The sequence below is a fragment of the Perca flavescens genome, chromosome 24 (assembly GCF_004354835.1).
Source record: "Perca flavescens isolate YP-PL-M2 chromosome 24, PFLA_1.0, whole genome shotgun sequence".
Classification (NCBI taxonomy): Eukaryota; Metazoa; Chordata; class Actinopteri; order Perciformes; family Percidae; genus Perca; species Perca flavescens.
The window spans coordinates 14,589,923-14,616,004 of record NC_041354.1 but is presented as its reverse complement, the minus strand read 5'-3'; the positions used below and the strand labels follow the sequence as shown (position 1 = coordinate 14,616,004).

Below are 26,082 nucleotides of genomic sequence, written 5' to 3'. Positions count from 1 at the left end.
CTCCACACAGTTGCTAGTCGCAAAGGAGGACAGGGAGGATTAAAAAACATGATGGATGATTATCAGAATAGGTAATTATCTTCGCTCGATTTTCTGCGAGCGAAAGTCGCCGGATGACTCCAGTTTCTGAACATAGCCATGCTAAGAAAGACAGAGAGAGTTTTTATTAGCTTTGTATCAACTCATTTGGCAATGGGTTAAATGTAACGGACGTTCATTAATATAAAAAAGTTACGCACTAAAGCTTTAAAAAGATTATGTTGCTAAAACAATAGCTTGTACAAATGCTATTGTAGTGCAGTGTCGAATAAATAAATAAATAAAGCACAGTATGAACATAAAGTATACAACAGTATACAAATTTATGAATTGACCCCAAAACGGTTACATTAATGGACTTTTTATTTAGCTTGTCATGCAACCTGCTTTTAAATCATTTATTATTTCTTTGCATGTTTTGTCAGCGTATTGTTTCATTAATTTTGTAATCCTGTTGTTTATTTCAGCTTTTAACTGTGAGCATTAAAGACAAAGAAAAACATAAGTTGACAACCGCACATTACGCTGCCTGTGATAACTGTCTCGTTTTAATTGGTCCACCTTGGGTTAAATGTTTGTTCCCACTATCCCACTGTCCCTAATGACTGCCTGGGTGATTATTCAGGAGACATTGATTAAAAAAAAGTTGGTGCTGGTTTGCTTGATTTCAAATTAATTGAACTGGATCTTGTCCATGCAGGTCAGGGGGGCGGCGGTCGCGGAGGTCGCGCTCCCGGTCGGTGTCGAGGGGTCGGAGGAGGGCTACATACAGCCAGAGGGACCGCTGGAAACGAGAGCCAAGTCACTCCCCTGTACTCATCCTCCGCAAAAATAGATCCCCCACTCGGAAACTCTGCAGTTCGAGCAACAGCCCTCAACGCATCAGTGAACTGGGTCAGATAATATGAAATTACTCATTGGAATGTGAACCAACTATATTACTTGTTGTTTTTTTTCCATTTGCATTTTTGCATTCTTATTTATAAAGAAGGTATCGGTGTCATGAAGTTGCTGTAAACCACCGTCACTTAAAGGGAAATTTCACCGCTGGAAAGCTGAATATATCTTTAAATTGGGTCACTTATGTAGTAGAAATGTGAAAAGAAAATTGAAATTGGTGCCTTCTAGGCCGAGATAAGCCAGAAAATGTGTTTTTGGCTCATATGGATGAAAGACACCAAATCCCAGAATGCACTTGCTTTGCTGCTGTATGAGGCCACTCCCAAGCCACGCCTACCGTTTACAGACAGACAGTGAGACGATCAAATCAACAAGTGTGTTTTATTGTCATTTCAACCATATACACGAAATAATAATATATAATAAAAGAAGGCTAACACATAGCTACTAGCATTGGCTCTTGGCGGGCTGTGGTATAAACATCGGGGATAAACACAGCCGTACATTTGCGTGGGATGTAGCTAGAATTGTCGGCATTTTACAGTCACAAACTCCACCAGCAGTTAGCAGTTAGTTGGATACAAATCACCCCATTTCTGCAACAGGCAGTCCGGGGTAACACAGCCCACCTCCACTAGTAGTCTTACCCGGTGACAGCAGGCTGGATTGTCCACAGCAATATTTCCTCAACAACAAAAACACAGCACAGCAGTCTCTGAACTCGCGTTGGGAGTTTGGTTGAAGTTGGATGTAGTCCAGTTTGTTTAATGAGCGGACACTTGCAAGCAGGACTGGTGGAACAGGTGGCCGGCTAGCGTTAGCTTTCCACCGGCACACTCGTTCAACACTCCCCGCTGATGAGGTCTCCTCACCAGCCAGAGGAATCGAGCACCACCGGCGGTCTCCGTGCAAGCGAAGCTCGCGAAGTGTGTCGAGTATTGCGTCCGTAATAAAGTGTCCTGCATGTTCTCCGATGTGTTCCAATGTATCCCGGTGGTACACGTGTGCGGTAGTTTCAATGCACATCATTGTTGTTCTAAAATTTCCAAGACTGTATGGCTGCAGCCTGGAGCGTCCTATATCATGCCGTCCCGTCTACTTTTCAAAATAAAAGCTTGCGTCCCAAAATTTCCGTCGGGATGAACAGTTTCTGCTCCTGCTGAGAAGCTAAGCGAGGATTCAAGATGGCTGACACTCGGTTTTTTCCCTCGGCAATCTCTGGAAAGAGCCAACAGTCCAACCCCCTTTGGGCTATGCGGAAGTGGCTCCTAATACAGGCTGTAGTCTTTTGCCTCTGGGCAAAAAAGCCTCAGATGACGCAGAAATCGTCATTTTGCGTCATCTGAGGTTTTTTTCCAGACCCACAATACAGAGATCTCCCCTCTCAGGGGGACATGAGGGAGGGAAGCATGGTCATTCAGAAATACTACCAGGTTTCTACTGATACAAAGCTTAATGCTAATCGGTGAAGTTTCCCTTTAAAGTGCTCATATTATGCTTTTAGGCTTTTTCCCTTTCCTTTAATGTGTTATATATATTTTTGTGCATGTTATAGGTTTACAAAGTGAAAAAGCCCAAGTCCACCCCAAGGGGACTTTCCATCTCCAACAGAAAACACTGTTCACAAACTTCTCCAAACAGCTCTATTGTAGTCCTGCCTTTACTTCCGTGACGTTATAATGCTCGCCTAGCTGCTAGTATGGCAGTCCCTCATACTCTGCAACTGACTAGCTAGCAGTACTTACTGCGCATGTGCGACTCCCAACAAAGATGGCACAGAAGTGAGATGTCTCACTCTGTAGCTAAAACAGAGCTCAACACACAGGGTGAAAAGAGGAGCTGCAGCTATGCATAGTACAATAAATGTATGGTGTTTTCTGAAAATTAAACCACATAAACCTATTCTGGTACAACCTTTAAATACAATTATGAACCTGGAAAATGAGCATAGTATGAGCACTTTAACTGAGTGGCAAACTCAACACCTGCTTTTATACATCCACATGCAAAGAAAAACTGAAAGCTGTCAAATTCCAAAGTTAGAGACCTTTAAAGGTGAAATCCCCTCCTGCTCAAAATCACTCATTGTAAACTAAACTCCAACACTAATTTTCAAAATACAATAATACACAAACGCAATACGCTATGTCTACCAAAACAATGCAAACATGTCTCAAAATCAAATAATTCTTCCGAAACCCTAACACATGTTCTCTTCCGACCGGAGCATCCAGTCAGTCATAGCACAATGTCATACAAAGCACTACCATCTGATGGAATTGGAGAAACTTCTTACTTTCTTTGTGTTCATCTACATTGACATTGACTTTAGAACATGATGTTATCTGTTCTGACATACAGTATAAAAGCATTGGTAAATATGGCAGTAAAAAAAAATCCATTGTCTTGGTCTTGGTTGAGCTTGAGTGTAAAAGAAGTTCAAGCATTTTAAATTTGTGTTAACTGTATGCATTTTGTGTCAAAGCAACAAGACGTGTTCATTGTATAGCATAGACAGATGGATGTTGTGCTAACCGTGTTAAGAATTTAGGAAAGTTGTTAAAAGTATTTTTTTTTTTAAACAATTCAAAAACTGTAAGCCAATTTAATTTCCACTTTTTGTTACATTTTAGCCACTCAGGCTTGGTGATAATCCACAATCTCTTAAATAACATTATCTCATTTTATTTTTATTTTTTAAAGTAAAATCTGAGTTACCTTTTGTAGAATCGTTATCTAGTCATGCATGTCTGCAACAGTTGCTAAATGTTCCAAAAATACAAGAACACCAGGTATATAGTTTAAAAATAGTTAAAGTGGTTTGTGAACCGATATTTAAATTAGTTTGAAGCATCACACTGTACGTAAACTCGGTGAAAACCGGTATTGCATCAACGCATCCGTTTAGTTAATTGATTCCTTTATTGTATTTATGTTTATTCTTTTTTCCCCAGATAAGGACCAGTTGTTAGAAATTGCCAAAGCCAATGCTGCTGCTATGTGTGCCAAAGCAGGAATGCCCATCCCTGCCAGCCTGAGGTCCACAGTGCTTCCCATGTCTCTGCCCAGTATGGCCATGAATGCTGCTATGGCCAGTATGACAGCCGGTACAAATTTGACTCTTATCTGCATTTTTTTTTTTTATAAAATGACTGATCTATCAATGTCTCATCCATCTATCCAGTCATTTCATCACTACAGTACTCTGTTAAGGCTAATTTAATGATGATTAAGATCATTCTAACCTTAAAAAAGGTTATGATGTTCAATTATTGTTAAAACTATTTTAGAGAGGTGTTTATTCAACGTTATGGTCATTTTGAAGGCTGTAGTTTGTGGTTGTTGTTATTCTGTAACTGCTACATTGAGAGGTGTTACCAATTGTCACTATTACTAATAATTAACTAGCCTCCTTAATCTAATGGGGTGGAAAATCTTTCCAATTTGGCTTGACTATGCATAGGCCTATTCAACATAGAATAGAATATAGATGTTATGTTTTATATATATATATATATATATATATATATATATATATATATATATATATATATATATATATATATATATATATAGTGATTGGTTCGTAGACAGGCTTTCCAGTCCTCTCGTATCCTCTCCTATGATCCTCTCTCTGGTGTCGAAATTTTGGCGAGTTTTTTTCCAACTGACTCCTGCTCTCCCCGTGCTACTGCCGCTCTTTTGGAGGAGCTGCAGCATTTATTCAGAGACACTGGTAATTTTGGTTCGGATCAAACTGGAAAGTCAAACGAGGTAGGTGGGAAGGCACCCTGAGAGTCATTTGTCGGAGGGGTGAGACATGCCTAGGCAGGTTTTTTTTGTACTTGTTTGTGTCATCTTGCCATCATAGCCTAGGGATTAAGCATTTGGAGAATTTGTAAAGTTCAAATTGGCTATTTTAAATGTGTATATATAGGTCAGCTTCTGAGAGGAACGATTGACAAGCTTGAATCTAACTTGAATTAGCTACTGTAATTGTTTTTCATTGGCTCCTTTCTTGTTCTCTTTCTCCGTCTCTTTATTTTCCTTCCAGCCACCATGACAGCGGCATTGTCCAACATGGGCATGTCGTCATTGCTCCCGTTGCCCTCCATCACCAACAAGCCCCCTCCTGTCTCAACGCAACCCAACACTGCTGCTTTGGAGGAAGTGAAGAGGAAAGTAGCGAAGCAGGCCAACAGCATCAGCATTAAGGAGTTTACTGATGTAAGGGTACATAGCAGTGCAAACCTTTTTATTATTTGCTGGACTTTGACTGCACTCAAAAGATATCAAATGTACAATTAAATCAACTTTGCAATGGTAATGAATTTGAAACCAATTCTCAAATTTCTCCTCTGTAACTAACGTGCGTGTGTCTTTGTAGAAATGCAAGATGATTGTGGACAGTAAAGGAGAACTGCCGGTGGCAATGCCTCATGTTTCAGACGAAGAGGATGATGGGAAGCCTTTTGGAGGATCAGCTCTTCGAGAGCAAAAAGCCATCAGCTTCAGCATCAACGTAACATCCACACACAAGCTACACTGTGTCTTATATGATACATTGCTGTGAAATAGAGTTTCCTCCCTTGTGAATGTGTGGTAAACCCCACCAATAATACATTGAAGTTTATGGGTTAGCACTTTAAATGATGACTGAGAGATAACAAGGAAATTACCTGTTATTTCATAATAATGGAAACATGATCTATAATAATACCTCATATTATTTTGAATATATTACCCTATTATTACCCCTATTTTTCCCCTTTTGCAATTAAAATTGTACTCTGTCTTAACATTACTCCCATTCCTACCATTAAGTTCCAAAACATATTGCACTGACTTTAATCCCTTTTTGTTGAGATGAAATTGTTAATTGGAGGTCATGTAAAGATGTCCTGCCCCATTATTGCTTGAGATTTAGTAGTCATACATTGCCTGATTGCAATTATTTGTGTTGAACACAGTCATCTTTGCACAATTGTTAGATTCCCCTTAAAGGGAATTTCACAATAATTACATGAAAAATACATAAACATTTCAACATTTCCACCACATTTTGAGTTTGACTTCTTCTGCAAAGGTTTTATGGCACATGACTGTTTATCTTGATGCACTCAACTTCCCAAATTTGCATACTGGTAGGGTAGTGGATGAAAAACACGCATTTTCTTTTGCCAGGTTTCTGTAAATTTGGTTCAAATTTAGCACTACATGTTGATGTTTAAAATGTTGCAACAAATGGAATTCAAATTAGGTTATTTTCCATCATATGGGTTAAGGGATAGTATGTGTCCACCTGAGCAAAAGGTTCCAATGTCAGAAAAACTGTAAACAAATAGTAATCCATTTTTTTCAAGTTGTGTGTGGTAGTTTGACTTATGGTCAGGTAACTTTCACCAGTGAGTGAAATCGCAATGTAAAGTAAGGCTAAAGTTTATTTGCTATGATTTCCCGCAGTGTAATTATACCATGCACCATGATGTAGTGCCTCTCTTTGAGGTGTCCTGACATGATTTTGAACACACCTGTCAGCCAGTCAGTGCAATTCATTGGATTGAAGCAAAAATAATTAACACTATATCCTCTTCTCGCTCCAGAACACCACAGTGCGGCCAGCAGTGCGTAGCGACGCAGGCATGGCCAAGGAGTTTCCTGTGTCTTCAGGATCCCAACATCGTAAGAAGGTCTGAATAGATGTGCATTAGATTTGGATCTTGTAACAGTGTTTAAAAGTCAATTTCCTGCTGTAGATAGGAGGCAGGTGTTTACAGTACTGCAGTGCTATAAATGGCCACTACAGGTAACTAAAGGCCAAATAACTACAAATTACTTTCTCACTAAAACAAATCAATTGAAGGCAGAAAAGCTGTCCTCTTGGTCAACCAGTTACTATATTCCAAATTACAAGCAATGAATTCACTGTTTACAAAGGGGCATCTATGTAGCTATTTCTATTTCTTAATGAGTGTGTGGTAATGTAATGTGTTATACTGTCCAGGAGGGCGAGGCACTGGGGGCCTACGGAGAATGGGTTCCGGTCGACAAAACATCAGACAAAGCTGCAGCTGCCTCCAGGAAAGCCGGGACCACTGTTCCCATAGCGACAGCTACCTCATCATCAGGTGAAACGAAGACAGCACCAGGGTTAACGGAGGTTGTCGAACAGCCCGTTTGTGTGCTAGATAATGACAGCGTTTTTCCTGACCCACTACTGCAGGTGAGAAGTGGAAGTATACCGTCTATATTCTATGTAATACCGTATGCATGTATGTATGTATTTATGTACAGTCAAAAAAACCTCACATCATCATGCATCATCATGGTCGCATTGTTTTGAAAGCTGTTTGGCTGGCTCCTAGCGCTTATGTTATGAAAATATAGATAAACGCATGAGAATGACACAACACTCCATAACTACTGTAAATAACAAAAATGTGTGTTTCAGTAAGCATCAATATCTCCACTTTACGCATGACATCATGTACACATCCAGTTATAAGATAAGTCATAAGACAGTATAAAACAATTCACAAAGGTAACTGATTTAAAAACATTGTTTTCTCCGGTCTTTGCTTGTAAACCTGAGTGCGGCGACAAATACCTGACTAATTGACTTTTTGCCTTTTGAAATTTTTAAATAAAGCTCTCTTCCCCCTCTCTCTCTTTCTCTACCCTCACTACTGTTTTTTTTTTTCTCACCTCTGTTCTCTCTGTCTTTCTCTCGCTCCCTCTCTGCAGCCAGTAGATATTTCTCAGGCTGTAACTGAGAGAATCAAAGCTCAGAGGCGTTTGGCTGAGAACCCCTATGATGTCAACGCCATCTGCATGCTTAGCCGGGCACAAGAGCAGGTATAGTACACATATTTTAAGAATTATTATTAGTACAGACACTTAGAAAATGAAATATATAGATAATGAATACATCAACCCAACTAAGAGTCTACAACCCTGGGTAGACCGTAAACAGTGGCCGGCAATGCTGATCTAACATTGGGGGTAATGGAGTCCCCTATTACTAGCGTGTGTTGTTTAACCAGTCTGGTGGCCAGCTCATCTTGTGGGGAACTTGAATGTCTGCATAACTTTTCATGGCAATCCTTTCCAGTTTTGGACATATTGCAGTCTTGACCAAAGTGGTAAACCTATTGGCACCACATTGTGCATATAGTTACATATTATAGATTAGATTAGATTCAACTTTATTGTCATTGTGCATAGTACAAAGACAGCGAAATGCAGTTTGCGTCCAACCAGAAGTGCAAAAAAAGCAGAAAAGTGCAATGCGATATACAAGTATAGACAGGTGGTGCATAGGCAGGACAATAAATATATTGCAGTGTCATAAGAGCAGAATGAATATGGCTATGTATTATGAACACTAGCAGCAAGTTGTGGTATTGGGTTTCGGACTTTAACAAGTACCCCTTTGAAAAACCGTATATATTGTTACATATTTACAGCTGGATTTTTTGGTTTGTTTATTTAGGATTCTCATTATTCTTCCTAAGGTCCTTACAACTCTCTTTACACTTGGATAATGTAATAATGAATGTACATCATACACATTACAATACATCGTAAAAAAATGCAAAATAGGACATCGTAAGACAGCGACTAAACAAACACAATGGCATCACTTCATAACACAATACATGTGATAATGACAAAATACACAGACAAGAAAAAGACAGACACACAGACAGCTCCAACAGTGCAGTCAAAATGTACAGTATGTTTCACTCAGGGCCAGATGTACTAACGCTTTTGCGCCCACTTCAGGCGTATTTTTCGTGCGCGTAAAAGCATGGCGAGGTATGTACAAACAGGCCGCGCTGAGGTAAAAGCGCAGACTGCCTGTCGCGGCAACTAAAAATGGCAAATTGCGCTTTTCCCTGTAATGCATATGCATTCACGGGAGGGTGAAGGGGAAAGGGGGAGTTTCCCATAAAAAGATGGGAGGGGAAGAAGTACAAAATCAGCCCGAGAAAGCGCGCCTCTATTTTCGGTGAAAATTCTCTGCCTCTTAAAAGCAAGCGGGTTTCCTCGCATATGCCTCCTGGTGAAATGGCAACAGTAATCTGAGCAAGATGAAGACGTAGGCCAAGGAGATGAGCTGCAAAGAGGATCACACTTTTCCAGTTGAGTGAACACAGAATCATTAAGCGTTACAGATTAAGCAGCCACGCAATATTACAGTTACTGGAAGAAATCAAAGATGACATTGAATCTCCGAGTCAGCATTCACATTCCATTTTAGCAGTTGTTAAACTCCTCGCTACATTACAAATAGTGGCATCAGGGTCATTTCAAACAGTCATAGCATCAGCAGTGGGAATATCACAGTCTAAACTCCGTACTCAAGTACTAAATGCTTTGCTACAGCGCACTTTACGGTATAGTGGGCGGAGAAAGGCGCTGATTACACGATTAACTGCAGGTTTGGTAAATACGACGTAAGCTGAAGTATCACAGCGTGACCTTTCTGCAGTTTAGCCGTGGCGCTGATAACGCTACATTCGCAAATGTACGTACATCTGGCCCTCCGTGTCTCCATTAAAATATGCACTGTATAAAACAAAATCAAAAGTTCTCACATAAAGATACATCAGCAACTATTTAATGTGCATTGCAGTTTTTGAGCAGCTCTGGTTCCAGAAATGATTTTTCCTATTCAATATCTCCATCGACCGTTCATCCATCGTTTTAGAAAATGCTTATATAAAGAGTTTTAAGCCTGGAACCCAGCCACGCAGCTACAAGATGAATCGTGAACAAAAAACATTTTAAAAACAGCAAAAAATGCTAAAGTACAAGACTGTGTACATAAAACAATCATATATTGTTCAATGGTAGCCGCTCACTAGCCGTTCGCCGGTTCTTAGGTGCGGTAAACATTTCCATTAAATGTAACCGCAAGCTCCACCAATCAGAGACGTCGCTGTTATGCGTAGGATTGTGGGTAGTGTAGTAGTCTGTATGATTTCATACAGAATCACATTTTTTTAGTTGGATATTGGATGTGAAAAGAAGGAAATGGTTCTAACATTGCACTTTAGATGTGTGTGAATTTCCCACACCAGGAGTAATTTATATAGTTCTACTTTATAGTGATCCATTATCTGTTCAAAAAATGTTCTATGTTCTGTGCAAAATGTTTTGTTAAAGAAAAGATAGAAAATAAATACTCGGCTAAAATCGGTATTGGCTGGTCTAACTCAAAGAATATTGGAAATCGGAATCAGCCTTGAAAGCCTCTCTAATATCAATCACTGGCTGAAAGTGCGGACTGAAAATTTAATTTAGAAAAACTCAAAACCAAACATTTGCTCTGTCGATGCACCCCAGTGGGAGGAGTAGTATGCACTAATTGTATGTACAGCACTTCATTGCTAAATGTTTCCAGACTGTCTACTTAATGAGACTATTGGATCTACGACTGTCTGATCTACTGGAAATGTGACTGGAAATTTGATAGGTGGATGCGTGGGCCCAATCCAATACTGTTCCTGGTCTTTTCACTGGTTCGACTGGAGCCCAGGTCCTCAGCTCGGAGGAGCTTTCTACCAGCGGACCACAAGCATGGTTGAAGAAGGTAAGATGCACACAAATACAACATACACAAGGAAGAATACAAAATCATTGAGACGGATGTTCCAAAAGATGAGCATAGACTTGTACACCTCCTTTAGAAGTAAAAACAGACCTGCATCTTTTGACATATTGAGGTTTCTGCGCATGTCTGCTGCTATACCACTGTTATGTCACTTTATTTTAAGTAACCACTCTTGTCAGCATTAATTATAGGATATTTTGACAACTTTGGCTCAATCTGAAAATATGTTAAGATTTCCAGGTACCAAATTATCTTTTTTATCAAGGAACTATAAGTCGTCTTCATCAATTTGATGAATTTTCTTGATAAAACACACATGAAATTGTTTTTTCACACCCTGAGATGCAATGAACAAGAACTTTGGCAGAAATGTAGAGAAACTGCAGTCTTAAATGTACACATCCGAAATAACTTATTTATTTATTTATTTAACAATTTACACTTGAAACGATGTACTACGGATTACACAATAGTACACAATTTAAACCATATCATGGTGTTTAATTTTTACCGGTTCTTGAGATTTCATTTAAACTATATTTATGTATTTTTTTTACAAAATGAACCAAAACATTGACGCAGTCTCAGGGCTTCTGTATACCTACCTCACAAGTTTGCGACAATCACAAATCACACCCCACTAAAAAAATATTAGACCACACCTAACCAGATTAGACACAGCCTGGACCACACTAGACTGTGGCAATCAGATCACTGCCCCTAAACTGCCCTTTTCTTCAATAATGACTATTGTATCAGAGATACATTATACTGAAAAGTATAATTCAGACACATAATGTATAATTTTTTTCCCACTTGCCTCTCAGAGTTAGAGTTAGGGTCCTCGTCTCTGTTGTCAGGGTGAGGAGGGGGTGGAGAGGAGGTGTTAAGTAGGTACCAACAGTATTTTGTGTTTGACTGAACTTGCCAACAAAACCGTTGTGGCTTTTTCCTCCTGTTTCCCCACCAACGCATAAGTGGTCCTTATGCCACCTCAATATCATGACTGACTGATCACCTCCCACTGATAATCTGTTTTCTTTCTTTCTTCCTCTTTCCTTCTGTCTCACTGTGTCTGTTTATGTCTCAATTAGGACCAGTTCCTCAGGGCGGCTCCAGTATCAGGGGGTGTCGGGGAGTTCCTGATGAGAAAGATGGGCTGGAAGACAGGAGAGGGCCTAGGGAGGAACCGCGAGGGCACCGTGGAGCCAATCATAATTGACTTCAAGGTCGATCGCAAAGGTCTGAAGCCACAGAACACTGAACCCAACAGCCTAGTGATAGCTAGCCTTGACAATGTATGCTTTAAGGCCAATTTATGCTTCTGCGTTAAATCTACGCCGTGAGTACGTACGTAGGTACGTGGACCTATGGACCCTAGGCACCTCTCAAAAAAAATGTTACTACACTTCGCGGTGACGTAGACCGCAACAAATGTGAATGATCCGCTCGGCCGTGGCTTGGTAGTGCTGCATCACCTCCTACTCATTCCCGGGTTCTCCTTCTCCATAACCACATGAAGTCAAGGAGAGGGTTAACTCTTCCCTCTACAGATTTCCGACCGTGGTCATAAAGCACAAGGGGAGACAATGTTTTTCTCCGTCTACGCCTCTAGAGTCAGTACTCGCTCCGAAGCTAATCCCTGTAACTCTCCAGGGCTCCAGGCTAACTTTTTTCACTAGGAGCACAGAGGCCCCCAACTGAAAATTATAGGGGCACAACCAGAAAATGTAGGGGCACACACCGTAAATCAACATGCTAACCAAATATTCATTTTTCTACAAATTTCCACTGTATTAGATGCAGAAATTACAATGTGCTGTTTCAAATTCAGTGTCACTTTTGAAGATGCAACATAGAAGGTAAACTGACAGCCCCATCGCTGTCATGACAGTCAGAAAAACTTTTTATAGCCTGTTTTATTTTCATCATGATCGTTTTTAATTGCTCTCTAATGTTCCATGTAAAGCACTTTGAATTGCCTTGTTGCTGAAAGGTGCTGTAGAAATAAAGTCAGTCACCAGGCCATAGAAACCACTGTTGTGCCTGCTCGTCTCCGAGGAAGTGTAATGTCAACAGCACCGCGACCGCTTTTGGCTCGCCATTAATATCATATTAACGCTGTCTGCCTGACGTTATGAAAAACTGTAACCACACTTGAAACCACTTTATCGGCATCGTGACTCACTGTGACTTCAACAAAACCGCAACGCCCACGTAGTTTGCATCGTCTGCAGCTCTGCGTGAGTGTATGATTGTGTCAGAGCTCTGCTCTCTGTCAATTTTCAGAGAGGACAGATGAGCTTGCGCTTACGCACTCTCGGGTACCGAGAGCAAATTTACTGGTCGCACATGTGCGACTGGATGTAAAATTCAGTCGCACACTTTCAAATTTTGGTCGCAAAATGCGACCATTTGGTCGCAGTCTGGATCCCTGCTCTCTCACTCGCTCTACACACACTCCCCACGCGCACACACTTGCCGGACCTGCTATTCTCTTAAAGAGATGGACGCAGAAACTAACGCACAAGTATAAACTTCAGTCCACTTATGTAGGCTACAGCGAAAGCTCTGCGTAGAGCTTTACAGGGAATGGATAGTGAAGGCAAACTGGTCTAATTTGAGGGAACAGACACATAGCTCCTCAAAATTAGGGATTATTGGCTGTCATAGCTCATCCAGACCTGTCCCAGTGCCTCATCATCACTTACCCCAGTGGCTGTTCGGAAAAAGAGAAAGGTGGAGCACAAGTATGCGTTCTGGGTTTTGAGTGCTGGCAATGGAAATTAGCTTCGGAAGAGCCTTTCAGTTGAACTTGAAATGCTATAGTTTAATCTGCTTAGAATACATGTTGGTGGTGGGCATTGCCATTGTAAAGAGACTTGGCCTCATTCAAGGTATAACATGCAATGCTTTCCTCAAAAAACAACCTATAGACTAATACAAAAGTAATCCCTGTCAATCCTCACTTATGACCGGCTATAAGTGCGTGGTGGTGTCTGTATTTGAGAAAGACCCTGCCCTCTACCTAGGTTTTCTCTTTTATTCATTTATTTTTCTGTGTGCGGGACGTTTCTGGGCAGTAACAAAGAGCCTTTTGGCCCCACGTTGGTGCGTAACCCTCAGCCGATAGCAGCGTGCATGGTGTGCAGCTGTGTCAGTACTGGTTCACAGTACTACCCTCAGTATCGATGACGATGAGAACATTGGCACTAATGCCAATGGTGGTGGGGGTAGGGATGTTTATGATTAATCGATTATCTGTTAATCACTGTTAATGTAACCCATTCAAAAATATATGAATCCATAATGCAGGATAGGGGACGTGTCACAAAATGCTGTGTAGATTTGCTGTAGTATGCTGACGCGCTACGCTGCCAGATGAGGCCTCTTACTTTTTTTAGTAACCGCCGGAAAAAGGCCGACTGAACTGTAAAACAAACGCACCTCCTGCCCTTTGAGGAAGAAAAAAGTTGCAGCGGTGTTGAGGTGCGGTTTAGCTACCTAAGGCTTATGCGAATGCTAAACTAACATCTCGAACAAAAACAGCTGCTCGGTTAACGAGGGGCTTTTAACTCCCAATGTAGCCTACTATGATTTTGCCTCAAACATAGGTCATGTCAGTGGTTAAAACGGTTTTCGAATGGAAAAACATCCCAACGTATTTCATAAATTATTAGTGATTAAGCTGATTACGTGGCGGCAGATCTGTCTATTAAAGGAATTGCTTAAAATGTGTATTCCTAGATGGTGGTGACGGTGATGATGATTTCTGTGTTTCAGGACTAGTTGCTGAAGGAGAGAAGCCACAGAAGCAGACAGGAGGACTGGTGGTAACCAAGGATCTAATGGGTAAACAATGCACAGCAAACACAGTCACAGCATGTACAGTGAAAACAAACAAATTGTTCTGCAAAAATGATTTAGCTGTAACCTTTAGCCTCAGACTACACTCCATTTTTTTCTCCATTTCCTGACATTGGAATCAAGTTGGATCAGGAAAAGCCTTTGAGAACTGACAAAATGTATTGCAGTTTCCGTAAACTAATACAAACTAAACGATAATATGAAAGATGAACAAATTAACTCGTTTTAATGCAAGGTCTAATTTAACGACATCTGCAGGCATCTGTGGAATCACACTGTAGCTCCTGATTAGTAAAACAGTTCCCTCCACTGCTGAAATGTCTCTCATTTGTTATCTGACATTGCCAGGTCTTGGAAGAAATGTAAGGACTAAATTAATCCACAATCCACTGAGAATAAGGCAAGAAGCAGCCACAAAACAGCTGAGACAAACCACGAAATCATGCAGGCAGCACGCCAACAACAAGGTCAGCTAACGCAACATCAAGTGCTGTGGATGTAACGTTAATGTTACTTTCAGTCGGCCATCTTTCGTGTTGCTCTTGGAAGGAATGAGAAAGGATTGATGTCAATTACTAGAGATCCACCGATAGACCGGCCGGTTGTCACGTGCTCGCCGCTATTCTCGCCCATGTAGGGAACCTCGTGAATTAACCTGCAACATGTCAGCTGTTTGGAAATTCTTCCGACTGTGTGCAGAAGATAACACGTTTGCAATATGCAACGCATGCAAGGAAAAACTAGGGTTTGGAGGGATGACACCAAAACCAAAATCAAATTTTTTTTAGTTGGATATTGGATGTGAAAAGAAGGAAATGGTTCTAACATTGCATTTTAGATGTGTGTGAATTTCCCACACCAGGAGTAATTTATATAGTAATATATCATTTTATAGTGATCTGTTCAAAAAATTTTCTATGTTCTGTGCAAAATGTTCTATTAAAGAAAAGATAGTGAATAAATATTTGTGTGGGCTGTAAAGTGGTTAGAAAAAATGAAATTGGAATCGGCTAAAATCGGTATCGGCTGGCCTAACTCGTACAAAATTGGAATCGGCCTAGAAAGTTGTAATCAGTGCATCTCTATCAATTACTAGTCAATTATCTAAATCTTCCTCTAGATGTTCGCTAAGGAAATATCACAGCATGTCCTCTCCTCTCACGCTACACCGTAAACAGCTGAACAGTATTTAATTAGTGAACAAGTGAGCAAATCGGCTTCTGAATGATTCACCGCTCTGCCGTGGAGCGGGTAGCTGCTGTGCTGCTAGGTGAGCAGGAACGAAAGAGAGGTTCTTGTTCCAACAGCCAGAGTTTATAATGATGACTGGATCGACTGAAGAGAGTCAGTCTGTTGGATTACTGCAGAGCAGAGTGACATGGACACTGTGTGACAAGTACACAGTGCCTTTTCCACTAACCTCGCCAGAGATGAGCACGACACGTGAAACAGATGGTACCTGTGCAGAACAAAGATGGCAACCGCTGCCTTGAAATAATTAGAGGACAACAATGCATGACTGAAATGAGAGTGACGGAAACTAGACTTAAATGTCCTTAGTTTTTGTTGACTAAAGCTAGATCAAAACTAACTGCATAATATTAGTGCTGTCAAACGATTAAAATATATGTACAAAGGATTGTTTAATTGGTCAACTCTACACCTGGCGTTCTATTGGTCGGGGAATTTTGACAGGGCTGTATCACAAAAAGAAAAATCTGAGAGCGCAGGAGTGATCCAAGAGAAGAAGGTACGCGGGCGCACAGAAGCAGCCAGAGTGCGAGGAGAAGGGCCGTAGCTGAGAGCCGGAAATCTGTCCAAGCAACAACATATCTGAGTCCAAGCAGAAAGTTTGAGCAGAAGCACAGTGTACCCAAGCGCAAGCAGTGGCTATTTGAGTGTGACAGCAAGGTTTTGAGGGGAATGATTACAAAATCTGATCATACAATTAGACTAAATCCATAGATTTAAGGCACTTTAGCATTGACTTTTTTTCGACCTTGAGGCCACATCTGTCCACTTCTTTTATACAGTCTATGATCATAACACAAATGTGATGACCGTGATGTGTAAGTTTACTGTATAGGCCCAATACTTTCATGGTGTTTCTCTGTTCCCCCGTCTACTGACAGAGAAACTGCATCTGGTCTGCTCACATGTGCTTTCTTGTGATTGTTTGTGTCTAAGAGACTGATGGGAACAACAATCTTTGACAATGTTCCAATATTAAGCGAGATCGCTGCAGTCGGCAGCGGCGAAACAAGCTACCATGTAAGTTAATAGGGCAATTGTCCAGCTTGTATTTACCTTCACAAAAGTGCTCGTTTTGCCACTGACCGGCTCAGATTAATATTCTAAGTGTCCGACAACATTATGGAAAGGATCCCTTCAGAGATAGACCTTTAAAACCTCTTTGAGACCTTTCTGTTTAACCAGAAACAGCTCTGAAGTAGCTAGCGTTAAACCTACCAGACTCCATTTAAAAAAGCAATACTTTTAGTGTGTATAGAGCAAACATATTTTCACATGTAAATTGGTAAACTATGTGTTTATTTCAACAAAACCTAGAGTTGTGTTGGTTGGTAAAGTGAAAAGACGACCCAATATGGCTTTTCATAGTTTTATTTTGTTTCTGTCGACTTTGAATGAAGTGTATCTTACGATGCTAAAATTACTGTTTATTTACATGGAGTCTGGTGGGTTTAGCGAACGCGATTTCACGGATGTTATGTTTAAAAAAACGGATCTTACTCGTTAACAGAGAGGTCGAACTCCTTAGAAATCCTTTACGTAATGTTGTCAGACACTTAGAATATTAATCTGAGCCTGTCAGGGGCCAAACGAGCACTTTTGTGAAAGTATGCTGCACAATTGATCTATTAACTTACATTGCAGCTTGTTTTGCCGCTGCCGACTGCAGCGATCTTGCTTAATACTGGACTAATGTCAGAGATTGTTGTTCCCACCAAAATAGGGTCTAGGTTGAAAAAAAAAAAAAAAAAAACGGTACTTACCCTTTAACTGTCACCACAGCAATACTGCTGTATTACCGGAACCAGTAATCTGTAGGGTTAGTAAATGTTCACCAGCCTACTAAGCTAAGCTACTCTGGCAAAGAAAAAAAGACATGCCACTCTTATGGACAGCAAAATAGACACAGCCCTGTCCTCATTTATTTAAACCTCAAAATCTCACAAGGCGGTTTGTTTCATGAAACCATCTTTGAATAAAGGGGCATAAAGGGCACAGAAAACAAGCCTAGAGAGTAAATACAGCTATCATCATATCTGTTAAAATTCAAATTCAGCAGCAAGTTATGTTAATCCGTGGCTCTTGCTATTTGAAAATTGCAGTCTTCTAAATTGTGATGTTAATGTAATAATTAGCCAGTGACACAAGGTTATACGGACTATTTTGATTGTTAGCCTTGATCAACGTGAATGTTAAATGAAGTGTATGGATATTCTATTAATTCAACTTCTTCAGGATATCTCCGTAGGATATTTGTGTGCCCCGTCATCTTATTCTGCCCTTTCATCTGTGCACAGGGAAGCACCCAGTGTCTGCTCTCATTGAGCTGTGTAACAAGAGACGGATCATGCAGCCAGACTTTGTCATGGTGCATCACAGTGGTCCCGACCACCGGAAGAATTTCCTCTTCAAGGTGGGTCATTTTGGATTCTGTGTGTCAGCTTTACTCCTTTTTCATTAGCCAGTTCCATGTTGGACCTTTTGAGGTTTGTCCCCACTGTTATTCTGCATTCTGCGACATCAGATTTAAAGAAATTCTGTGTCCATTTCATCGTCATCTGACAGCCATGCACAGCGATGCTTTGAACTAAATACTAACATACTGACGCTGAGCAGGTATCTTGTTTCCCATGTTTAACCTGTTTGGTTATTTGGCTAATTAGCGCTAAACACAAAGTTAAGCTGAAGCTGATGTGAATATTTTTTAAAGCTAATTGGTCATAAACCCAAGTATTGGACAATTGAAATTTTGACCTGATAGTGGCACTACCGGAAAAGTCAATTTCGTGGCAATACAATGTAAAGAAATTTCACTCGGAACCACAAATGTCAACCTCATTGTGGCGCTAGAGGAACATTCAGGAGAATTCATTGTCTGGAAGCCATGAATGTCTGTACCACATGTCCCAGTTCATGTTTTAGATGTTGCAATATGTCGCTAGCGAATCATTTAGATGATCACCAATGTCGTCAGAAATCGCCCTTTCAGCACCACGTGTGTCTGTAATTTAATGGAAATGCATTCCATATTTGTTGAGATATTTCAGTCTGGACCCAAGTGGCGGACCGAACAACTGACAGACAAAAAAGTCTGCTACTTTGACATTTGTGATCGTTTTTCTTTTCTTGTCAAGAGCTTAATCTTAAAATAGAGTGTAAATATAAATTGTAAGACGTACTAAGAGCAAGAAGACCAACACCTGTATTGTATAACCTTCTATCTGTGTAATGATTAGAGCATTAGTTCAGTTTGTCAGATACTCCCAACACTATCCTCACTATAGCAAAATGAGTCAGCAGCGACAGATCGGACTACTTGACTTTGGAGTTACAAACCATGGCCATGTTTAATTTGCAGGTGTGATATGTTTTCTGTATTTCCAGTACATTTTCTGAATGGTGCAAATGTGTAATCCAGGCCATTATTAACTAGTCCACATGATCAGGTTTAGATCAGGGCAAAAATGTACATGAAAAAAATAGGGCTGCTCCCTCTTAGTCGATTAGTCGATTAATTGGTCGTTTTGGTCTTAGTCAACTCAGATTACTTTAGTCGATTAGTCATGTTTTATGCTTTTTTCACGCTGAATGACTTATTTCCAAGAAACGTACGAGCACATCTCTGGCAAACACAAGAATTAAAGTGGTGCTTTTGCATGACTCTTTGCGGAGAAACTCAGATTTACAGATCTGTCGATTAAATCAACTAATTGATTAGTCGATACAATTGAATGAGTGTTAGTGTTTTTATTTATTGCTTCTGATGGTCAAATTCTGACATTTGATCATCGATCCATATGTTTTGTTGTCTCCAGGTCACAGTGAATGGCGTGGACTACCAACCCCAGACAGCTAGTCCCAATAAGAAACATGCCAAGGCCATGGCAGCTACCGTTGCACTGCAGGCTCTGGGAGAGGTAATACTGAAAACAATAATCCAAGCAGTTGGCAAGTTCCATAGTCAGAATATATTTAGTTTTACTTCATTTTACCTGTATTGTCTCTGTTTGGATATTCCCCATGCAGTTATTTCCAAGCGCAAGCATTTTAATATAAATACAGAAAATACACACTGTTTGTGCGTAAATGTATCTTAAATACTGCTCAAATGTCATTAAAACATCGCCATCTAACAAGACTGAGCTTTAAGATGGATCAAAGTTGAGGTCTTATCAATGGATTGTCATGGAATTCAGTTCCGACATCATCATGTCCCCCCTCAAGATGAATTGTAATAACTTCACCACCAAAATATCAGTTTGTCCCATACATTGGTAAATTACCAAATACCTACAAAGCTAATGACATTCCCATCAGCCTCAGCCGTACTATGTTTAATGCTCATTAGCCAAGATGGTGAACATGGTAAAGTGTCTGCTATACAGTCAGTATTTTTCTTAATGTCTATTTACAGTGAAAAATCTGTTTTTCTGACCGCTGCAAACGCCAAAAACACACGCCACAAAAGCGTCTTGCGAGACTATGACAACCAGGAGCCGTGAGGTGTCACGTCATTAGCTCTGGCATAACTGCATAACATGCTTAATTCTCAATACAATGGTTTGATATTGCTTATCTCTACTGTTTTGTAATATCGTGAAACATTTTTCGAAATGCACAATAAATAGGCAATGAAATGAACAAATCTTGCGGCACCCTTTACCTGTCCTTAAAGGCAACCCAGAGTGCCACAGCATTCACTTTGGAAACAGCAGCTGTAGACTTTTATTTCCCATTATACTGTACGTAGAATAATGGTGTCACTTTTAGGTCAACAAACATTCCGTCCTGGATTTCTTATTTCCAAGCTAGCATTACCAGTCATCAGGAATGTCAGAGAGTGTGTTGTTTCGCCTGCAATCCCTGTACACTACCTGGTCAATCTGTACAAGTAACGACAGATGCCGATTAACCGCGACATTTTTTCATTCTTAAAAAGCTCTAAGGGCCCCCTTTTAACGATCAAAGCGCACAGCGTGAAGGGCACCTTGGCGCATTGCTTTTGTGATGGCGGATTTGCTAGGAAGAAGAGATTTTCGGGAGAAGAAACCGATGGATCAACTGACAGATCGTATGTGGCAAGGAGCACTATGACACCAAAACCCAACGAGGTGAAGCAGGCGTTAAAAAAAAAAAAAAAAAAAAAAAAAAACAGTGAAATGCTGCGTTATTGACCAGGTTTTTATTGGTCAATGGCGCGATCACTTCCCGCTGCCTCAAGATAGCAACACGCCAAGAATTCACCTGAACACACCTCCCTGTAAAGGGGCGCACAGATGAGCGCAGGTCCATTTGCTCTTTAAACGACGTGGCCGCTGGACGGGAAAATTGACAACCGCGTCGGCCTCTTCTATGTCTATAGTCCTATTATAGGTCTAATTTTATTATTGAAGGATTAGATTATTTGTGCTGCATGACCACTCAGATTAATCCAGAACCGGGTTACTACGTCCCAATGGCTTTACTAAACCAGATGTTGTGTTACTTATCATTTCAAATCTCGGTGTACATTTTATCAATGTTTTCATGTGCTGATCATGAAATCCAATGCCCGCTTGTATTCAAATGTCCTTCATTTTGTCCCTAGGTTCCTGTTGATGGACCAGGACTCTACACTGGCCCTGTCTTCACTGCGGCGTCTACTGGCCCCCTGTTTTCTACATAGACACCCACACAATAGAGGGACTGACACATTCGACATAGTTCAACTGTTGGACTATATTCTCTCTTCAGTCGTGGGACATTGACAGGAAGGGATTTTTGAGTCCCGCTAAATAACCGGTCCATCATTTCCACTCTGCTCACTTATTTATAACAGTATACTAAGGATGGAACAAATACTCTAGGCACAGGACAGTGAGAACCATGAAGACCAGTCTTGGCTTCAGATGACACTGAGTATCTTTGTGTCGAAGCCACCTGTGGCTGAATTTATACCCTTCAATGTCACATTTTCTTTTAAACTACGTTCCTGACAGAGTGGCAAATCCTTTTTTTGCCGTGTTTTTAGGATTGCGAAAGAGTCTCCATCATATTAAAAGTGGATGGCATGTATGTATGTATATATGTATGTATGTATGATATAGTAGCATTTCAGCCTGATATATATTAGCTGACCAATACTTTTAGTGTAACCCTAGAACAGACACAAGTTTCATAGCAATGGATTTTTTGTTGGTCACTGACATTGGAAAAAATGAACAATGTATCTGTAAATGCCTGTGTCCTGTTGGTTAACTTTTCTGTTGGTCCTGATATTACATTTGTGGCCTGGCCTCATTCTTAGAAGAAAAAAAAAATTCTCATCCAAGAGGCTTTTAAATTTTATGGAACTAACTCTCTAAAAATGTGTAAACTGAATAAAGATTATATTTATGTTATGTAGTAGAGGAAGCCAAAATGTGTTTTTGGCAAAAAAGGCCTGTGTTTAATGTGATTTAAGCTTCTTATCAGTGTCATCGTTTATACGACTTAGCGGGGTTCTGACCTCCATTTCAGCCCTCCAGTACACAGACGAGTTGTGTCCCCTGCTTCTTTTCACTCGCCAGTGAAGCGATTCACTGGGAGTTGAAAACGCATTTGGGATTATTCCCACAAGACGAGTACCCTAATCAACCAGCAGGAGTCCATAATGCAATGACACCATCTCTCACCATCTTCCCATCTGTAAACACTGCCAGATGTTTTAGAGCTTCTCAGTATGAGCACTAAGGCTGAGCATTGAAGCCTGGTATCTGCTGTGGTTGGCAAGTGCTGACACCCAGTCCCCTGATTGTGTAAAGTCGTAATTTACTCTTGTATTCTGATAAAAACTGATTCCCACACAAAATGTTTTACCCATGGGCAGTTAAAAAAAACAAAAAAACTTCAAGATTGACCTTTTAATTTTGTGAAGAAGTGTACTATCACGAATGGATAAAACATGACTAGTGACTATAAAAATCTGTTTTATTCTGAGCATACTGTATGTAAGGCAGGTGGGGAGAATATTCCTAATCTGTCAAACGTGTTTCTGACCAAGCTACGATCTCTACTGTAGATGCTCTTTGAAGTATAAGTGATACAGCTCTATATGTTTCTTATTGTTGAAAAAATCTAATGAATAGACCAAAGCCAACAAAAAACTGAGCCTGAGAAGTATTATGTACGGAAGCCCGGAGAGGCAAATGAGAAAAGAAATTGTGACGATCCATTTTCCAAGTCTGATCTAAATTGTTTTCTCTCCTGTTTATGACATAAGTATAGGTGAATAAAAGGTTTTGCCAGAATCATCTTTCTAAGTTCCTATAAAGAAAATTCATCTCTTGGGGTACCCTGGTAGAAGAGCTTAGATCGGGCCCAGAAAATCTAGCCGGGCCCTACCCTAGCCCGTGCACCGACAAATTAACTGTAATCATGAGCCCGAGCCCGATTTAAACCCGACATTTTTTTTTTTAATACGGGGGCCTTTATAACTGACTTTCTCAACTACAATTCTGAGTTTTTTTGAACTGCAGAAATCTGTTTAGAAGGGGTGTGCTTGGAGAAGTAACGAAAGAGGATGTTGAAGGCTGACTATCGTCTTTTCTGCTTTGGCGAGCCTGCTTGCTGCCCACGTGCCCAAATCGGGATCAAGTTGGACACAAATCTAACCGGCACGCGTCGCCGGTGATCGCTTCTGCACAGGCCTGGCTCATCTCGAAGCTTGGGGCACGTTCAGCCCCGAGAAAATGTAACACCTGATTGGGTGACATCTCTAACGCTCCCACCCAACGAGAGAAAACATACCTCAACGCTTGTTGCGCACCCATTCACGCCATTTCGTTCGACCCGGAAATTGCACCAAACGGTTTTGAGATTGAACGTGCCTAGGTTGCTGAAACAAGCCCACCTAGCTCGACGCTTTGGGCACCCATTTGTCACTCAAAGCGGCCATGCCTCTTAATTATGCATAACTTTAATCCTTAGCTTAATTGAAACGGGTGAAACTCTTTTTTTGTACCAGGCTGTAAACGTGTTTATTTCAGCTGTAAAGTTGGACATTTTAATATGTGGGTCCATGTGGATTGCCTTGCTTTTGGAGACAGCCCAAAGTGGTCATTTTAGGCTTCTTTGTCACTTCCGTATTGGCTTCATTTTTCAGCCCCGGAGATTGCCGCTTGGCTTAAACAAAGAGAGAGAGCGAGAGAGAGAGAGAGAGAGAGAGAGAGGGCGTAGTATTTAGTACATTCAACATATGCACCATTGTGGGCAAATAGCTCAATGGGATAACATCAAACGCAGACATGGTGAGTATGTCTTCATATTTTAACAGATTAAAGACTTTGTCTGGTGGGGAACCCGAATAACAACCATTGTTGCGGTGTGTGAAAGATGTAACATTGCAAATAACTGTGGATTGTGCAATCAAATGTGTTTGGATTGTATTTATTTAGGTTTTAATAGAGGCAAAGGAATGCAATCATTTTTTGTTTTGTTGATTTTTATGCGTGGGGGTTCAAATATAAATTGATAACATATTCTCTCCACTAAAAGTAGCTGGAGCACAAGGAATCGTAAAATCAGACACAGCCATACTTGTCAACCATGTTCGAAATCTCAGCCACTTCTATTTGGTATCAAATTTGTGCTATTAGCTCTTAGTTCAGGGCTGGGCAATTCTTTTTTCCATGGGGCCACATGAGAAACAGAAAATATTGTGGAGGGCCGGGCCAAAAGGCTGAACTCATTTCTGCATAATTTTTATTGTATTTCTTTATAAAAAGCAGTAAATAACATTGTTTTGACAAGCTGGTGAGAGTAGGCTATATGTTATAATTAAGCAATGAAAAAGTGAGGTTGCCTTACAAAAAATGTAATTTATTCAATTAAATTTCCCAAAGCAATAGTAAACAAAAATGTGAACACTTTTTTTTACCATTTGTGACTTATATTAGTGAACATTTTCTGTCAAAATTCACTCCAAAACACATTTTGAGCTTCAATACTGTTGGAAAGAAATTCCTAGCATTCTAAAGACATCACAATATTGTATTTGTGCTCCAAACATTAAGCAAGACACATCATATTGAACTGTCAATGTACATCAATGAACTGTGAATATTGAGAAAAAGGGTTCCAAAGAAAGTGTCCCAGTTCACTGCTAGTTGGTGCCTTTAACATGCCTACATTTGTGGTCTAACCACCTCATTTGGTGTTTTTAAGTTATTTTTTCTTCAGTGAGAGAACCAAGACTTAACTAAATCGGCAGTATTGGAAATGGCACAAACGTTTTTAGAACAGCAAAACCGGACATTTCAATCCACAAAAGGTTTTAGGTCTGTGGAAATCTTTAGCCATACATAGCTAGGCACTATAGGAAACATTTCTGTTACAGTGCAGACATTCAGTAAAAACAGAGATTAGCAAAAAAATAATCCAATTAGAGCCAACCACTCCCAATGTTATGCAGTTACACATTTTCCCTTAGTGGTTGTTGCAACAATACAAAATGTGAAATACTCATTTTACTTATTTATTTGTTATATTTTGTGTATTTTGTGTGTCTTACCTCTCCATAGGTTTGTGTGGGAATGAGACTAGATATCTGTCCCCCCGTACATATACAGTGTACCATGATAATGTGTCAGAACCGCCCAGAACATCAGTGTTCTAGTTGTGCAGTCAGTACCACTGTTCATTTTCTGGTGGAATGTTATTGAGTACATTACTCAAGTACTGTACTTACGTACACATTTGAGGTATATGTACTTTACTTGAGTATGCCCCCTGTGATGCTAGATTATACTTCTACTCCACTACATTCAAGAGGCAAATACTGTACTTTTAACTATATTTGTATTACAGCTAGATGTACTTTTAAGATCAAAATTATTCATACCTTCCTGTCTAGTCAAAACAATCCAAATTTGGTGACTCTGAATGTGAATGTTTCTGATAAACTGAAAGATTAAATGTTCCTTTATATCTTGAGAAAATTATTCACTTCTTAAGCTAAATAGAGTATTCAAAAACCCTCTTGAATCAGCTACAAAATGCAGGGCTGTTTTTGTGAGCTCATGCAAAGTACAGTCTTTTGCTCCTGGTCCTTACAGCGATGCTACAAACATGTGATCTTATTGATTGATAATACGCTTAGAGGTTTGCAAGGCCCAGTGGCCTAATGGATAAGGCATCAGCCTCCGGAGCTGGGGATTGTGGGTTCAAGTCCCACCTGGGTCAAGAAGCATCATATTTGTAATTAATAAATATATATATTTGCAAGAGCCAGTTAATGGTAATCCTCCTGAATGACATATTATCTACCCAGCAGGCTATACATGTGAGGGAGATAAACATTGAACATGTGCAATCACAGTCTTATCACATAACAGCGTATAGGCAGCAACATAATTTTATCCTTTCAGTACCGTTACCGTCAAAATATG

The 26,082-nt window shown here is 40.2% G+C and overlaps 1 protein-coding gene and 1 non-coding gene across 3 annotated transcripts in view; both read left to right on the top strand.

The window, feature by feature from the left end:
- sonb (SON DNA and RNA binding protein b) overlaps positions 1-22,932 on the top strand; it is a 37,961-nt gene extending 15,029 nt beyond the window's left edge. Inside the window, exons 8-20 of one of the 2 annotated variants that reach the window (XM_028572381.1) lie at positions 740-933; positions 3,894-4,046; positions 4,994-5,166; positions 5,327-5,461; positions 6,543-6,629; positions 6,944-7,162; positions 7,684-7,794; positions 10,421-10,537; positions 11,653-11,800; positions 14,342-14,410; positions 17,974-18,089; positions 19,492-19,593; positions 21,264-22,932. In XM_028572381.1, the coding sequence (XP_028428182.1) occupies positions 740-933; positions 3,894-4,046; positions 4,994-5,166; positions 5,327-5,461; positions 6,543-6,629; positions 6,944-7,162; positions 7,684-7,794; positions 10,421-10,537; positions 11,653-11,800; positions 14,342-14,410; positions 17,974-18,089; positions 19,492-19,593; positions 21,264-21,341 (1,702 nt within the window). In that variant the 3' untranslated portion in view covers positions 21,342-22,932. Of the gene's footprint in view, positions 1-739; positions 934-3,893; positions 4,047-4,993; positions 5,167-5,326; positions 5,462-6,542; positions 6,630-6,943; positions 7,163-7,683; positions 7,795-10,420; positions 10,538-11,652; positions 11,801-14,341; positions 14,411-14,773; positions 14,893-17,973; positions 18,090-19,491; positions 19,594-21,263 lie in introns of those variants that run through there. The other variant, XM_028572382.1, reaches the window with a different exon arrangement.
- Positions 22,933-25,803: 2,871 nt separating this feature from the next.
- On the top strand, positions 25,804-25,876 carry trnar-ccg (transfer RNA arginine (anticodon CCG)). The gene has a single exon. It is a non-coding gene; the product is annotated as a tRNA-Arg (tRNA).
- The last annotated feature ends 206 nt before the right edge of the window (positions 25,877-26,082 follow it).